General features: G+C 37.3%; 1 protein-coding gene and 1 long non-coding RNA gene across 2 annotated transcripts; one reads left to right on the top strand and one right to left on the bottom strand.

Annotated features, from left to right (window-relative positions):
• Nucleotides 1–12,071: 12,071 nt before the first annotated feature.
• LOC147557859 (uncharacterized) lies at nucleotides 12,072–12,828 on the top strand. The gene is made up of 2 exons (XM_086658951.1): nucleotides 12,072–12,513; nucleotides 12,773–12,828. Exons 1-2 carry the CDS (start codon nucleotides 12,072–12,074, stop codon nucleotides 12,826–12,828), a joined length of 498 nt encoding a protein of 165 aa, XP_086515077.1.
• Nucleotides 12,829–16,887: 4,059 nt separating this feature from the next.
• On the bottom strand, nucleotides 16,888–18,203 carry LOC147557858 (uncharacterized). The gene is made up of 3 exons (XR_015235374.1): nucleotides 18,111–18,203; nucleotides 17,809–18,007; nucleotides 16,888–17,482 (listed from the first exon to the last, which is right to left on the bottom strand). It is a non-coding gene; the product is annotated as an uncharacterized LOC147557858 (long non-coding RNA).
• Between the last annotated feature and the right edge of the window lie 296 nt (nucleotides 18,204–18,499).

Below are 18,499 nucleotides of genomic sequence, written 5' to 3'. Positions count from 1 at the left end.
CCAAGTAGACGCTCATGAGGTAACAGACCATCAAGGAGGGGCGTGGGAAGTTTGTTAATAATGTACACGGCTGTTAAGACACACTCCCCGCAAAAATCAATTGGTAAGTTAGCATGAAGTCGGAGATATCGAGCCACTTCCAAGATATGGCGATGTTTTCTTTCGACCACCCCATTTTGTTGGGGTGTGTAAGGGCAAGAACGTTGATGAATAATTCCATTATTTTGGAGCCAAGATTGTACTTCTTTATTCATAAATTCGGTTCCGTTATCAGAACGAAAAGTTTGAATTGGAGGAAAGACAATATCGCCTTTTCCCATATTAAGACTGGATATCGTAGAGTGAAATTGAGTTTTTATAAAGTTAGAAAAATTAGATAAATAAGTTTTAGTATCGGATTTAGATGAAAGTAAAAATACTTAAGTACATCGAGAGAAATCATCGACGAGGGTTAAAAAATATCGACAACCCGAAAATGATGGGATAGAGAAAGGCCCCCATAAGTCAGCATGTAGTAGTTCGAATGGTTTAGTAGTCGTCGAACAACTAGTTGGAAATTGTAAACATGTTTGTTTAGATAAAGGACAAATCATGCACGGAGCTTTATTCATTGAATCAAACGGAATACAAGGAAATTTACTAGTTAAAAATTTAAAACGGGAAATACTAAGATGGCCCAATCGACAATGTCATATGTCCGAGCTAGAACTACTACTAAAAAACTTAAAAAAAAGACTAAAGGCTCCGTGCGAAGGAAGTAGAGATCATCTCTAGGATCACCATGTTCAATCTTTTGTCCCGTCACTAGGTCCTGAAAGACGCATGAAAAGTAATTGAAAATTACATCACAATTAAGTGAGCAAGAAATGTGAGAAACAAAAATTAAATTAAATTTAAACGATTGAATGTGAAGAACTCCATGAAGATAAAAGGAGTTATTAAAAATTACCGAATCAATATGTAAAACACGTACACGAGTATCATCGGGTAAGCGAACATAGAAATCAGGAGGAACAATATGATAGGATGAAAAAGAGGTGAGAGTAGAAAAAATATGTTCTCGAGTCAATGACCCAAGGAGTAGGGAAAAATACGTACCTATTACGTTGACCAATGGGTCCGATGCGGGTGATGTTGGCGAGCTCACAAAGGTGCCTTTAGAGGAGGCAGCAGGTGTAGAACGTTACTGGGCCAAATAGTTGCAGATGTGGGCGTACTGTTTTGTGGTCATCGAGGTGGCTAAATGCGTCGCGTTAGGGGTAGGTACCTGCTGAACAGTAGCAGCAACAGGAGTTGTCCGTGGCGAGGTGGGTATCCATGTAATTTATAGCAGGTGGATTCCGTATGTCCATGGACTAGACAATGGTCACAGAATGGTCTCGGTCGTTTGGGTCTTGATTTATCCGACCGGTCAGATCGAATAGACCTATCCGAGGACTTATCAAACCGAGAATTATTAGTGGAACCAAATTGAGAAACGGCTAAGGCAGCAACATCTGATCCAATAGATGAACCAATCATTAAGTTTTGCTGGACTTCTTCTTGTTTGATTAAACTATGGATTCGAAGAATCGATGGGAATGGTTCCATGAGTAAGACCTGGCTACAGGTGGCAGAGAATCGATCATAAGGCCTTGTAAAACTCCATAGCACGGTCTTGGTTATGACGATCAAGAACCGATTTTCCATGACCACAAATGCATGGTTCGACCGTAGTTAGGGATTGAAGCTCATCCTGGATTGATTTCAACTTGGTGAAATAGGACGAGACGTCGGAACTTTCTTGTTTGATAGACGAAATAGCACGTTTCAATTGAAATATCTTGGGAGCGTTAGTATAATGATAACGCTCATGAAGGTTACGCCATATATCCGCCGCACTTTCATCATATTAAATGGATTGGTGAATATCGGGATCAACCGAGTTGAGAATCCAATTGGTTACGAGATCATTGCAACGATCCCATGAGTGTAACTCGATTGGAGATGTAGGTCGAGGAATAGTCCCATCGACGAAAGCAAACTTGTCCTTGGCACGAAGGGCTATTTTCATTGCACGATACCATGACAGATAGTTATCACCCAAAAGAAGTAGAGTGATCAACATAGTCGTCGGGGAATCGGAATGGTGAACATCAAATAATGGAGATGTGTTTTGAGTAACCGAGGTATCCGTAGATGAAGCCATGACGACAAAAAAAAAAACTTTGAAAGTTTAGTGTTGCTCTAATACCATGTGAAGTTTAATAAACCGAGATTGAGAGGATAGACCGAGAGGTCTATCTACTGTCAATGAAGAGAGAGAAACCAAGTAGGGGTGAAGAGGGAGAGAGATAAATGATAGAAGTTTCTCTAGTATTCAATATGTGTTATGGTTACAAGTATTTATAGTTTATGTTATGATAAGATACAGTAGGATATTTAAAGATACACAAGATACAAATCTGAGTTAGTTATTTGACCTGGTCTATGGGTCTTCTCTTGGGTGTTCGACCGGGTTGGTGATCCGACCATGTGGGTCTGATATGTGACCCATGATAACTAATAGATCTTCTTGCGTTGGGGACAACTGATTCCAATTGTCTCAAGCACTCTTTGTTGGACCAATGTTGGTGAAGATATCGACAAATTTGATCTTCAGTTTACATTAGTGAAAAGTCATTTCTCCATTTTCAGCATTTCTCTCAAGGAAAGCAACTGTTGCTTCAATGTTCACAAAGATCTTGGTGTCTTTTTGCTCAAAATGTACGTCAGTTACCATATTCCTTAGCCATAAAGGCGGACCAATATTTTTTTCCTGTGGGGGCACATTTGTAGTTGTAATAAACAACTGTAAATTATATGAAAGTATTTATCTGACATTCAAACAAATGATTTATACATTTTCTGTGACATTCTCAACCAATGGCACTGCCGCTAACTTGTGAATCGTGTTGACTTTTCATTTTAATATAGATAATTGGTCTTATACATATTTGAATCACATAAAAAGAATGTATCAAAAAATGAGAGTCATTTGTGACTTGAAAGAATACCACTACAATTTACATTCTTAAAAACTTAAGGAAGGAGAGAGCGTAGTAATTTTTGAAGAAAAAGTGAAAATTAAATTAAGTAAAAGAAGGAATAAGATTAATATGAATAAAAAACAAATCCAGCAAAAACAAAGTCAAATTTACAAAGAAAAATAAAAAGACTAGAAAAGGAATTCGTTTGAAAATAGAGGTTAAAAATAAATAAATATAGGGCCTAATATAACAATGAGTGTACAAAAGAATTTATTTGTAAATCAACAAAAAAACGACTTCTAACTTTGATGTGAGTTGCGGGGTCATTTGCATGTTTTGTATTGTTTGATGTGGAGTATGCACAAAGGTAGAAGATATTGCAGGCATTGGTGGTATTATATACAATTCAAAAAGTCAATCGCAATAGCAGAAACAACCCAAGTAAAGAGCGCAGAAGAATGTGAGGCCAAAGCAATTCTTTACAGCATAAAATGGGCAACAACAAACAACGTAGAGTATCTGCACATAGAAAATGACAACAAGAATATTATTGATCATCTCCAACACAAACAAAAGGAGGTCCAATGGAAATCTATGATGCACATAACAAAGATCCGACAACTTGAAACAAAATTTAAAGAAATTCGATCCTCTCATATACCGCGAACTAGCAATACCAAAGCAGACAAGTTAACAAACTCGGCAAGACGGCAGAAAACATCTGAAAAGTGGAGCACCTACCCGGCCTTCCTCCTTTGATATCTCAGTGTTTAATTTTTTCGCTCTAGTATTTCCTTTAGTCAACAAAAAAGAAAGCGACTTCAACCCGTATTCTACTTGGCGCATAACTTATCTTCAAACCACCGATACTATTTCCTCTATGCAAAATCATTATTTTCTATTTTATTAATCACTTTATCTCTAATTGAAAAATTAATCCACCTTGATTACATTTTCACCTTATGGCTTGTGGGGGCACGTGGCCCCACGGGCCCCAACGTGAGGCCGCCCCTGCTTAGCCATATAGTTTCATTTACTGGTGTGGTTGTTTACCATGTTAGCAATGTTGAGAAGCTTATTCGTGTATTCTTTAATTTATAGTTTCAGATCCCTCAACTTTTTTGCATTTTAAATTCTCTACTCAAGTTAAAAATTTGCATATCTCTGTCTTTTTGTTTCCTTGATCATATTCTTCAACGAGATAAATTGGTAATAATGGTTGCCTTCGATGTTTCAGAGAACATGACTGATGAAAATAGCTGATGATACGGCGGCAAATAAACATGGTTTTGCCTTAGGTTTTTTAGTTTTGTTGTCATTGAGATTTTTCATCTGCGCCATGATATGATTATTTGGTAAAACTGGAACGTTGTAATCTTCCTCCATTATTTCCAAAAGATGCAGAACATCCTAATAAAATCAATTCTCTGAAACCCACAATTGATAATTTTATACACTAAAAAATAGGAGGTGAAAATTAATAAATTATAAAAAGAAAATTTTCTGCTTCCATGGTATTACCTTAACTCAAATCAATTAATCACATATCTGTGAAAGAAAAGAGAAATTGTATTGATTTCCTAACTATTACATAAGTTCTTTATAACGAGTTACACAAGAGAGAAGGTTTATCAATTTTACAATGTGGGGCTAACTATTCTAACATTCTCCCTCAAACGAATGACTTTTGCTAGTGAAAAATTCATGAGTTTGCTAAAATTTGTAGATGTTGACTTGGTATTGATATGGAGACATCATTGTGAGGTTGCTATGTTTTTGTTCTTTGTTTGTTGTTGTTCTTTGTTGTTGTTTTTCTTTTCTCCATTTGAAGAAAAGTTGGTACCATTACTAGGTGTTGTTTATCTTTTCTCCATTGGAAGACCATGTGAAGAAAAGTTGGCGCCATTGCCAGGTATTTTCTCTATTTAAAGAGAAAGCGGACAATTATAACCCATTGTCCGGTTGTGGGCGGAGATATACTCCTTGCTTTTAATAGCTCTCACATGTGATTATTACTCCATATCGTTGATCTTATGATTTCAACCTTTTTCAACCACTAGCAATCACCATTCTTGAACCTTCCCACTTCAATTCTTTTCTATATTTTTTTTTTCTCTTATCTCCTCTTCATATGATCTTATGAAAAACTAATGGAATCAAGTTGATTACTAAAGGAACAAACATTTGAGAGTTCTCATCTTGGATATAAGAAGTATGAGCAAATCAAGTAAGAGAAATAACTCTTTTGCCATAAAGGAACCCACAAACATGTTTTCAAACATCAAAAGAAAACCATCTTTGAGAATAAGCATGATTTCTTTGATACATTCTAGCAAACTCTTCATGTGCATCATATTGGAAATCAAGATTTTGGACAACTATAAGTATAGTTTCAAGATAAACATGGGGTATATAACTATTCTAACAAGAAATCCATGAATTCTTTTCCCCCTCTCTAATAGCTTTCCAATTTCTCTCAAAATATAACTTCATGGACCATGGATACACATAGATTTGATATTGTGGAGGACTTGACATTTGAAATGCTTGAGATCATTGAAGAGTATATCATGTGATTTCTTCAACAAATCACTCTTGTTTAGATCTTTCATCTTCTTGTTAATCTTCATCATTTTCAAATACTATTGAGAAAAGTATTGAAGAATGATTAGATCTCAACATAGAAAAGAACTACTCTTATTGGAAAGGAAAAAAAACACTAAACTTGAACTAAAAACCGATAAAAGTCCGGCGGACGGTAACCATTAATGGGACTAGCGCCGCCGGCAAGAGGAAGACTCTATTGACTAACCCAAGAAAGAAACCTAGAAGCTCTTATACCATGAAAGAAAAGAGAAATTGTATTGATTTCCTAGCTATTACATAAGTTCTTTATAAAGAGTTAAACAAGAGAGAAGTTTTATCAATTTTACAATGTGGGGCTAACTATTCTAACAGTTAAAAATAAAGTTATGATACCAATTTAGTTTTTTTTTTATGATAAAAACGATTGACTGCAATGAAAAAGAAGAAACATGACAAGATTTAAATGATGACGTTATGAAGGGTTTTTTAGGAGAGAGAAGGTCTCGGATGACGTCAGCAAGGTGATTGAGATTTCCTCTCCTTTCCCCCAAAACGAAACCCTAACTCATCGAGAACAGCCATTAAACTCTCTCAAATCCAGTGTAAACTCCAGCAGATCCAAAAGGAATCTTTGATAACCAATCAAGAAGAGGAATACGAACGAAATCAACCAACTGTCAACATCACATTTACTCTCGTCAATTTTCAAGATCCTGATAATAGCATCATCTAGTCACCGGCAAAGAAGAGGAAGGGGTTTTGTCCTCGGGAATCAACGTAAAGAAGAAGATCAAGTCAGCAAATCTAGTAAGTCAGGTTAGTTTCTTAACTCATTAATTTATCTGTTCCTTATTTGCAACATGTGTAGCAACTAGAGAGATAGAATTAGACTGTTCAGATCCCCTCCCTCCTTGCATGCAATCTTCTAGAACAACAGTTAACATTTGGTGGAAGATTACTGGGGGAAACCAGACGAACCTCCAAGTGTTAGTTTTGTCTTCCATTCCATCGAGCAGAGGATCAATTATGGCACTTTCAGCGTGCGAGTTCGAGTATGAAGGTAGTATTGTAATTATGAGCAGGCTAATCGAGGTGATTTTGGTACTTTCGAAGAGAAGAAGAGAAGGTCTTAATTTCAGTCTGATGGTGATTATACCCTTCATCCTTCTAATATATATAGTCTTCAACACAAACCTTCATCCACTTCTCTTAACCTTGTCCAGCCTCATGTCTTCCTCTCCTTCAGATTTCAACATAGACAGACTCTCTAGCAACATGGCTCTGCAACTAAACCTATCTGATTATGGGAATCTCACTATCACATATCCTAAACCAGCAGAAAATCAAGAACTAAAAGAGATCTCATGAGGTTTTGTTGCTCGGTTATGCTGTCAATACAACTATGGTATTGGTTTCATCAGAAGACATCTCTATTATCAATCTAAGTTCTTTAGAGAATGTCAGGTCACTCCTATCAATCAAGGCCACAACTACTTCCTGATCAAACCTAGTAATCTCATCGTCATGAATGAGATCAATCAAGGTCGCCCCTGGATCATTAGAGGGTTGTTGATTGTAATGCAAAAGATGGAGTTTCCCTTTGGAGGAGAGCTTCCTGAGTTGATGCAAGAGCCAATGTAGTGTCACTTCTCTGATCTGCCATCATCGATTCAGAACCAGCACAATTTAGAGATCATCTTCTCATGCATGGGGTACATTATGCAGATCCTCCCGAAGAATTTTCACATGCTCACCAAGCCTTTCCTCAAGATTCAATTCATGTACGATGTAAGAACTCCCCTCCTGTCCACTTTAAATTTCATATTCACAGATGGTGGAAAGCCTATAAATTTTAGCTATCTTCGGTTCCCCAAGGCCATTTGCCATATCTGTCGAGTCATAAAACACCCTATGACTTCTTGCGTTCGAGCCAACTCTAGACAACCTGTTACACCTATGGACACCATCCCCAGTCAGTCTCTCCCTGTTTCGAACTGGGCTCTTACTATAGCAGATAACCCCCAACCACCCAAAGCTCTTATTCCTCCTCAGGATATCTTTCAACAGAAGGGTAAGAGGAAGGAATCACTGGCTCTTATTGAAGTAAAGATAGAAGAGGGTGAGGTCAGGAAATCTTATGCTAAGAAACAAAGAGACATGATAGTAGGTGGTAGCTCTTCAGAGGGAGGAAATCAGCTTCAATGGGTTTCTAAAGGTGTTTCTGATTCGCTTGGGTTCACTCTTCCATTTCCTGATAGCTGGTATTGTCCCCCCTTGATGCCATAGACAGTCAAGAGGAAAGAAGAAGACACATATTTGCAGACTCTCTGCTTGCATCTCCTAGTCTAGCATCAGAGGCAAGGTCGGGTGGAGGAAAAGAACAGTTTAATTCTCTTGATTAGTGGGTTATTAGTTGTGTGTTTTTTAGTCTTAGTGTGGTGATTGTCGTTTGTTCCTTCTTATCTCAGTTATAGTTTCTTTCTTCTTGTTGGGGTTGGATTTATGCAGCTCTCTGATCCTGATTAGTATAAGATAATCAGGGTTGGTTTTTTTGTTTTTTGGGTGCTCTTTTTGGTTCATGTTATCTGCTGCAGCCATGGTAATCTATGTTAGGTTTATCTACTGTTAACTGTTAATTATGTCTGTTAAGTTCTATGTTAATTGATGTTAGTGTTATTATGTTATCTCCTTGCTTTTATTCCCTTTAGCTTTTGTTTGAGTTTGTTTGTTCCTGTTCTTTGACTATTTAGGTTTACTGTTCTTTTCATTTGCCTCTACCTTCTGGTTTGGTGTCTGTATTCCTTGCTGAGTCTCCTGCTTTCTATTGCTCTCGGGGCCTTCCTTTGGGGTGCCCTTATAGTCTTTCTTGGGGCTTAGTGAGCTCGCCTATCATCTAGACCTTAGTTCTCCTAGGGGTGCCTTTAGAAGGTGTCGGTTTCCTTTTCTCTAGATGGATAACCCATCTATCTTAAGTTGGAATGTAAGAGGAGCCTCTTCCTTCCTCACCAGGAAGCATATCATGGCGCTTATTTCGAAGAATAATCCGGACATTATATTCATATCGGAGATGAAAAACAAATCTCATACCATGAACAAAAATATACCCATACACAAACATTATGCTAATCACTACGTAGAACCTATAAACAAAGCAGGTGGTCTAGCACTCTACTGGAAGCATAACCTTGATGTCAACATTCTTTACGAGGATAGCAATATCATTCATGCGGAAATAAAAAGTTCAAAGTATCCTCAAACTATTATGATGTCAGGTTTCTATGGCTCTCCCTATAACAGAAACAAGCTCAAACCTTGGAAAACACTTTTGAATCTTCAAGTTAAGACAGATCTTCCCTGGATTGTTATAGGAGATCTTAACTGCATCCTCGATTCTTCGGATAAAAGTGGTGGTGCTACAGGGTCTAACTCTTATACTCAGAGGATTACTGAATTACTCAGTGATTTGGGCCTCATGGATATGGGTATCAGGGCCAGCCGTACACTTGGAGTAATAAACAATATGGGGATAATCTTATTCAAGAAAGGCTCGATAGGGCGTTGGCTAACTTGCCTTGGCTTTAAAATTTTCATAATTTAGGAGTCACTCATTTAGACGCGGTGGGTTCTGACCACTTGCCCATTTTGCTTACGAAAAGTGACCAGAGTCAATCCTATCCGAAACCGTTCAAGTTCATTAGAACTTGGATGACGCACCCGGACTGCTTCAATTTTATTAAGGACAACTGGAATATAATTAAACAAAAGTAATTTCCGAACAGCATTCAGTGGGACCTAAAAAAACTCAGTCGAAAGCTTACATATTGGAACACTAATATTTTTGGCAACATAGAGAAAAACATCAATAAAATCACAAAAAACATACAGAATAGTAGATCTAAGGAAGAATATAGCAGGCTCAACTTAGAACTGAAGGATCTCTACCTCCAACAAGAAAGTATTTGGAAGGAAAAATCACGCAACAACTATATCACGCTGGGAGATAAAAACACTAAATATTTCCACTCTCAGGCCATCCAGCGCAACAGAACAGACAGAATCAGGGCGATCAAGGATAGTACTGGAGATTGGAAAGAAGATATTCATGAGATTCAGGACATTTTCACATCCCATCTCCTTAACATCAGCACCACTATTCACCCTAGGGAGGACCATAGTACTAATATTCTTTTCAACCCTGTCATCACCCAGAACCAGAATAATTGCCTCATAGCCAGCCCTACTAGAGAAGAGATAGACTGGGCCATTAATAGTCTCAAGAAAGAAGCTGCTCCGGGACCAAATGGCTACCCCCCCCCTTTCTTCTTCTAGTCTAATTGGGAGACAATTAATGAGGACATTTATGATATGGTTGGTAACTTTTTCTCCTCAACTTGCCTACCTCCCGAGATTAACCATACACATATCTTCCTTATCCCCAAAACTGCAACCCCCCAAATCCCAGCGGACTTCCGTCCCATCAGCCTGTTAAATACCACCTACAAGATCATCACGAAAATATTGGCAGAGAGATTCAAGCATACTTTGAATCCCATCATCTCCCCATACCAAGCCGCTTATGTCCCAGGTAGACAGATTACTGATAATATCATTATGGGACAGGAAATAATCCACTCGTACAAGAATATGAAAGGTGCCAAGGGCTTTTTTGGTCTTAAGTTAGACATGTCAAAAGCGTTTGACAGGATTGAATGGAAGTATCTTATTGATATCATGAGGAGACTTGGTTATGCGGAGCACTGGATTAGACTGATTCATACCTACATTGCTACCTCCTCTATGTCGGTTCTTATCAATGGCCGTCCAGGTAAAAATTTTTACCCTACAAGAGGAATTAGGCAAGGTGATCCCCTTTCGCCTTTCCTCTTTACGTTGGCCATGGAAGGGCTTAGTCGTAAATTAATGGCTACTAATAATCATGACAGTTTCATGGGTTACCCCACTAATCACTATGATCTAGAGACCTCTCACCTCCTCTTTGCTGATGATTGCATCATATTTGGTAGAAATACGTTAGACAACGTCCATAATCTTAAAAAGATTCTGCAGGAATTCAGTGAAGCTTCTGGGCAAATGATTAACTATACCAAATCTAATATCTTCTACTCGAAAAACTCACACCCTAAGTTTAAGCGTATTATTATGCGAATCCTGAAAGTGAAATATGCTTCCACTTCTGAGAAATATCTGGGTTCACATCTCTTCATTGGAGCACAAAAAACTAAGGTCTTTAAAGACATTCTAGAGCAGATTAAAAACAAGCTAAATAAATGGAATCACTGTTATCTTTCACAAGCTGGTCGCACTGTGGTCATATCGGCCATAGCTGCAGCCGTACCCCGATATCAGATGCAGTGCTTTGCAATTCCCAAAGGAATTTGCAAAAGCATCAAGTCCGCTCAACGGAACTTCTGGTGGGGTAAGTCTAAAGGTTTTTGCACCACAGCCTGGTCTCATATTTGTTTACCGAAGGACATGGGGGGTCTCGGCATCCATCTCCTAGAACTCGACAATAAAGCTCTGCTGTCTAAGATGGTCTGGAGACTCAAGACTAATCCTAATGGATTATGGGCCAAACTCCTTAAAGTTAAGTATTTTCCCAGTTCTGACAATCCGGGCCCGGCTAGAACTCATCACTCTTGGATCTGGAAAAATATCAGAAAACACTACACCTTTATCGAAGATCTCTCCCAATGGGAAGTACAGTCAGGCAACGAGATCAACATATGGGAAGATAATTGGATTCCTTAGACAGATAGAACTGTGAGTAATAACTATAACTCTAATCTAACCAAAGTTTCGCAGCTGATTACGAATAACAAATGGGATGACGGTCTCCTGAATGCAAATTTCGATACAGCTACTCAGAATCTTATCAAAGCTATTCCTGTGAATTCGAAAAGTAAAGATAACCTTAAATGGAAACTGTCAAAATCTGGAAAAATTTACGGTTGCCTCTATGTATAAGCACTTAAGCACTAATAGCATCAACCAAAACCTTAACCCTCGGAACTGGAAATTCATATGGTCTCTTCCGGCTATCCCTCGTATCAAATTATTTATCTGGAAAATTTGTAATAAAGCTCTACCTGTCAGAGAAAGGATAGGCAAATATATTAAAATCACAACGGATTGTCCCAATTGTACTAACATTGAATCTATAGAGCATGCACTCTTACATTGTGCCATAGCGAAAAATATTTGGTTCCACTTTAACATCATCTCTGAGAACATCTCATCCATAACGGAATGGATTTTCTCTTGGGAAGCTCATCCTGATCTTTGTCTAACAGCGGAGAATATACACTATACTACCATCCTTTGGGTTTTATGGAAAATACGTTGCGATCATTGCTTTCAACATGAATTTAATGATCTCCCGAAAATTATCAAAATGATAGAAAACTTTCCGAAAATTAACAAAAAACGGGTAAAAATCAAGCAAACAACTCGACATAAATGGCAACCCCCGTCTTATGGTTCATCAAGATCAATGTTGATGCTTCTTTCGTCAATATTACATCCAATGCGGGTACAAGTATGATATCTCATGATGCCAATGCAAGATTTATGCATGCTCAAGCTATATCTACTAGAGGCCGAAACAGTGAAGAATGTGAAGCCATGGCGATCCTCTTAGGAATGGAATGGGCCAAATCTAAGAATCACAAATCTATAATCATAGAAAGCGACAATTCTAATCTCATCAAACATCTCGGCAACAAGCGCCACACTATCCACTGGCAATCAATGATCCATGTACGAAAGATCCGAGAAAGCAGGAAAGAATTCGAGGCGGTTCATTTCCACCACACTAGAAAAGAACTTAACTCTAATGCAGACAAGCTAGCAAAGTGGGCAAGGAAACCCAACAGAAACAAAGTTTGGGACAATATTCCTTGTATTTTAATAGATACCTATTGTAATAACGTTTTGTTTCATTAATGTTATATTAGTTCAACAAAAAAAAATGACAAGATTTAAATAATGCAAACAAAACACTTAGGCATGAGCCACATCTCAAGGAGAATGAGGAAAACTGGGAGAGGGTTGAATTTGGATACACCTCGCCCATGAAAAACAAGCTGCTCATGCTCTAGTGTCCCATCCATTGGAGTTCAATATTTGTAAACAATCGAATTGTCATGAAACACTTTCAGATAAGAATTACAGTTTATACTGTAAGCTTAAACTTATTGAATCAATTCAGGCATGATCTATTTCATAAAAAAACTACCTTTGGAAATAAAGCCATTACATATTAGATACAAGTTTACATAAAACCACAATTACACGCATTTACATGCCTAAATAAATAGTAACAAAGATGTAACGCTTGAACACTCGTACAATAAAGGATTTTACATATCCACTTTTGAACCAAATCTTTGATATAATATCTTACAAATTTTATATTGAATATGCTTGAAACTTTTTTTTTTTTTTGTTCAAAAATGCTTCAAACTTTATTATCAACAATTAATCAAGTCTAAGTGGTAATCACATTAGTTAAGAATCACATGCAGAGGAATGGTAGCAAGGAAAAGTGTGGGCAATAACCCAATTTGGTGATAACCCTTCCAGGTAAAATAAGGGGAATCCAATTGAATGACATTCAAATTTTGATGTGACAGAGATTCGGTTGTCCAATCTCAACCCACCATTAAAAAGAAAAAGTATTTCAAGGAGTAATAGGAGATGCATTACAATTTCTCTGTTTGTACTAGGAAGCAACATTAAGGTGAATTTAATTTTTAATGGGTGCGCTTACTGCATGTAACCAGTCCAGGAAGGTGAAATATGAGATGGAGTTAGGGGAGGTGGATGGGGGAAAGAGATTAGTCCAAGGTATAAGTAATCTTGTGAGATAGGTGTTGGAATCGGATCTAAGCTAGGAATTAAGCTGGAACAGTATTTAGTATTTGGAAAGGCCAAACACAGTTCAAATCAAGAGCTATAGGGATAGTTGGATTCGCTTCGCCGAGTGCTTGAATTTAGACCTAAAATTAGTCCAAAACCGGTTCCTACTATATGAGTTATTAATATTTTAAGTTGGTACAAATAGTCCAACTAAACTAAGTGTGAACTAGATAGTCTCACGTTCAAAAGAGAAAGTCTTTCCTTATACTAATTTGTCCATGCATCTTAGGATAGTAACTTGAAGAATGCTATTGCGTTTTGCGTGTTGTGCACCGCGCGAGGCGTGAGCGCACTTCGCAGCCTCACAAAGAGCGGATCAGGAGAATCCAACGGTCAATTGACCTGAGGTGGTTAGGAACTGCACGGTCATGATCGTTAGACATCCAACAATTTAGATACACAGACACAAAAGAATTTTTAGAGCAAACATTAGAGTTCCAACCATTAAGTTTCAGTTCGTCGGAAATTCATATTACTTTTACAAGTTCGACAGACCATTTCATCAAAAAAAAAAAGTTGGACAGACCTTCGAATCAATAGGTACCATCTAATCTTCGAAAGGTACATTTTATCCAGGTAGACAAACATCGGATCTGTTGGTATAAGTAACAGGGTATAAATTGTCTTAAAGATAGAGATTACTTGACTCGGCGAACTTTTAATCCCTCTCTCATCTCTCCTTCTTTTGCGATTATTGTTTATTTTATTTTATTCACTTTTGTTGATAAAACGGATTTAAAAGTCCATACTTCAGTTGTTAAAACGAACCTAAAAGACCATATCCAAAACACAATTAAAAGGTATGGTGACTAAACAAATTTAATAATCCGTACTGGAATAGAAATAAACATCTGTTTCGACAAGAGATATAAAAGTCTTAATTTCAAATAGTAATTTATTTGTCTTCCTCTAAAACTTCAAAATGAAATTTTCTAATTCTTTTTTTTTTTTTTTTTTTTTGATGAAAAAGAAATTTTATAATTTGTCACCATGTTATTTATTCAGGGGGATAGTGGTTTGAATAACCAATCCCTCTAACAATTTCACTAGTGATCATTTTCCTCAAGATGTCTGCTCTCAGACTCTGGAGATTTCAAAACCCAAAGGGCACATAGTGAAGACTAATCCAGGCTAAAACTAAGGTTAGTATAGAAAGGGAAAAAAGTTTGTGCTGGCCGATTTGTTGAAGCACCATCTCGTGCCTTGTTGGTCAAATGTTGAAACTCAGGTTGAATGCATTTTTTTCTTTCGTTTAATTCTACATAATGAAAGGATATCTGGACAAAGTATATCATGGATAAGTTCTAGCTTTGTTTGCCTCATGATTAGTGTCATTAGGTCAAGCCTCTCTTTGTCCTTTCTTACATTTTTGTCACACTTTTTTCTTCTCATATTTAGTTTATAATGGTGTTACCACTGCCTGAAATCGTTAGGCATCTACTTTCAATTAGTTTTTGTTGGAAGCGGAAACGATTTTGGTACGATCCGACTTGTCAAATTCAAAAATAGATCACGACATTGCGTTCGACTTCTCGGCCTCTTTCTTTTAGAGCCAAAAATCACTCAAATCCGATTCCGGATAAATGGGTTATTTAAGTTTAAAGTATGAACGAAGTTTGGTTAACTTAGGGACCAAACGGCAAAAAGAAAAAGTTAATTTGGGGTCAATTGGTCGAAGCAAGCAAGTACAGATCAGACGGCTCGCATTCTACCGGCGACTAAGACCTCGATCTAATGGTCGTTGCTTGCATCATTTTAGGATCTTGGTGGGACGCTTCCAGGAACACGTTGGATCCGCGAGGATCCAACGACTCACATCCTATCGTGACGGGCATGGATAGCCCCAAAACTCCATCCAACGACCGATCTCTTTAGTTTTCGGGCTTAATCAAGAGAGATCCAATCGAGGCATTCCTTCCAACTCTTTAAGCGGGAGCTGACGCTCCAGCGTGCAGCCGACCAAGATCAAGTTATAACACACTTTTATAAGATATTATCCCTAAAAGCCCAATAGATGTATCACTAATAAATATAACTATTCGCTTCCTATATAAAGAGCTCAAATCGACCAGAATATATATTTTGTTTTCTCATGTGCATTCAACACTAAGAACTCTATATTCCTGTATGTCAAGAACATCAACTCAATAAAGAAAACCATGAACATCTGGTGTGTCTACAATAGTACCTTGGTGAGAATGTCAGAATGATTCCATTTAGTCTATTTTTTTTCCTGAATACATTAAGCATTCCATGTGTGTCTAGAATATAAGCCTTAATTAAGAAGATAGATACAAGAGCATTGAATCGAAAGCATTCTAATATGTTTCTAATACAGAACTGAGAACATTTAAGTATATCTCAAATCGAGAATTAAGAGCTCTCTAGTATATCTAGAATCTAGAACAAGAGCATTCGATTGAATCTAGAACTTAGAGTCTAGTGCATCCTATTGTCCTTAGAAGACAAAAACCGCGGTCAGTATCTCGAAACCAAGACAGAAGTCTGACTGGAAACTCAGTCACAAATTAGGAGTTATCTAAACACCAAGTCAGGAGTCAAGAAGGTCAAGTCAAAATACGTCAAAGAGTTCATATTATTTACAAAGGTTCACCCGCTTTCAGATCTGTGAAGTACAATTACGACGCCCAAAGAAACTCATCGGATCCTCGGAGACATACACCCAACTTTTGGCATTGTTGCAAGGGTGCAGACACGGAACTAGAATTTTCAACCAATCGGGTTAAAGTTACTGTAAATTGAACATGTAAGTATTATGTATATGTTTACAAATTTCACAGATTATTATGCATATATGTCCAAATCTTGATAATTTTTATATGGAGCGAAGTAGAAAGTAGTTTGAGGAAGGACATAGAAAATAAGGATTGAGACTTGCCCACCAAAAACTAGTCATTCTCTGCAAATGAATCTCGTCTTCTCCAGGAAGAAGATGAAATAGAAGAGATATCGACCCCAAGTACGAGGAAAATGGGAGAGGATAAAACATACCAAATATCTCGTTCTCCCTCATAATAACTCTTTATCTTTACAAAATAATAAAGGTGAATTTGGTTTAGAATAGGATGTAATCACTAACAAAAGAAAAAAAATAACAAAAATGTTTTTTAAGGGGCTACTTGAATAGCTGGTTAAATTATGGGGGTCATTTTGTGAGTTGATCATAATAGGAGGACTAAAAATTAGTTCTCTTGTTAAAAAGAAGAAAAGATGTAACATATAGATGGGGCATTGGAAATGACTCTTTATCTGAAACAGGTAGTTCTCATTATATTTTTTGCTTTTCCAAAGAAAAGTCTTTGATTCTAAATTCTTGCCTATATCTTCAACTTCAGTAAATCCTTCCTTCAATAAGTATTCATTCTCCCCAATCCTCAAATTCGATGAGTTTTTGTGTTCGGACAGACCCTCCAAACTTTAAACTTTAAGGCAACTTCGACGAAAAATTTATCAATTGGGAGAAACATACCATCAGGTGTAAAACATTCAATCATACCTAAGCTTGATTTGGTGAGGTGAGTTTGTTGCATTTTCTCAACTTTGCAACAGGCTCAACTGGATTACTTCATACTAATATCAAGTTAAGAAAGTCGAAAATTGGGTTTCTTTTAACAATGACTGATTCTCTAATTTTGGATTACTTCATACTAACATCAAGCTCTTCCGAACGACCAATATCTGATTCTCTAATTTTGGTATTAATTTTGGACTTCAAATTTTCACATTAGTTCTCAATAGGAGAAGCAATTCCACATCATGGACTTCAAAATAAAACAATGTTTCCAAAAACTCACCCATTGCCGTTAGGGCAGAAGACAATTATGGAGAGAGAAAGCTTCTTTGATATGTCACTGTAAGTATCCTCTAGAGACACCTTCAAAGAATGCATAACATCTTCTTCCCGCCTATCCTGTCGTCGTGCCACCAGCCTGGATAAATTACCGAACCATCCAGACATAACAACATTTAGTTGACATAAAATGTTAGTGAACATAATGTGTTTGCTAAGCAATCGAGACACAACAATATTTGGTTGACGTAATATGTTTGCTAAACAAATTTAAAAATCTGAAAAATTAACAAATATAGACTGAGATGGAGTGATCATATGTTTCAAGAAAAAAACTTATGTATTTGAGTCATACATTTCTTCAAACACCTTGACTGCAAGAAGGCCACATAACCAATCATACTCAAAAGCCAAAATTAAGTATTCATACTTCCCAATACATAAAATTGAGAAACAGAGACTCACCCTCTGCAAGAACCTCATAACATCAGACTTTTAGCAATAGAAATCATTAACCAAACAAATATGGGAGTCGAGGGAAATTAATCAAACTTGATGTGGAGACAAAATAATCATTACTCCCAGCATCTCACCCTCCGCAGCAAGCACGTCATAACATCAGATTGCTTCTTCCTCCGTAGCCCGGAAACATATTTGTAAGACCCTAAATTCCAACAACAAACAATTTCTATTAATAATGGAAGTCCTCCCTTATAGCTGAAAAAATAGAAAGAGAGACGAACATATAGAAAGAGAGAAAGACTTACTGGTGTTCATGAGGTGAGAGAACGTGATGAAGGAGAGAATATGCAGGATATAGAAGACAGGGAGATGGAAAAGAAACAGTGGAAGAGAAGGACGGATTCAAATCGGAGTGCTTTTACTATAATATCCTAGTATTTCTTACCAAAAGAGTGACGTCTTTGAAAGATACTTATCTGTCTTCTAATGTAAACCCTTGGATCATTGGAGATAAACGTGTAGAGATAAATCCAGCGAAGAGGGAAAAAGATACCCTCCTCTCTTATTTTATAGAAGTGCCCTAAAGGGGGTTTGAACGCCAACCTTTTGATATACTGGTAGAAAACCCAACCACTGAGCTACCTACTCATTACCTTGTCTTGTAGCCTAGTTGGTTGAGATGCTTTCCAGTGCT

This window comes from Eschscholzia californica, unplaced genomic scaffold, assembly GCF_041429995.1.
Source record: "Eschscholzia californica isolate CP2 unplaced genomic scaffold, dmEscCali1.0.p SCAF_2, whole genome shotgun sequence".
Classification (NCBI taxonomy): domain Eukaryota; kingdom Viridiplantae; phylum Streptophyta; class Magnoliopsida; order Ranunculales; family Papaveraceae; genus Eschscholzia; species Eschscholzia californica.
Note: the sequence above shows the minus strand (reverse complement) of the source record. Positions and strands in the feature narration are given on the sequence as shown.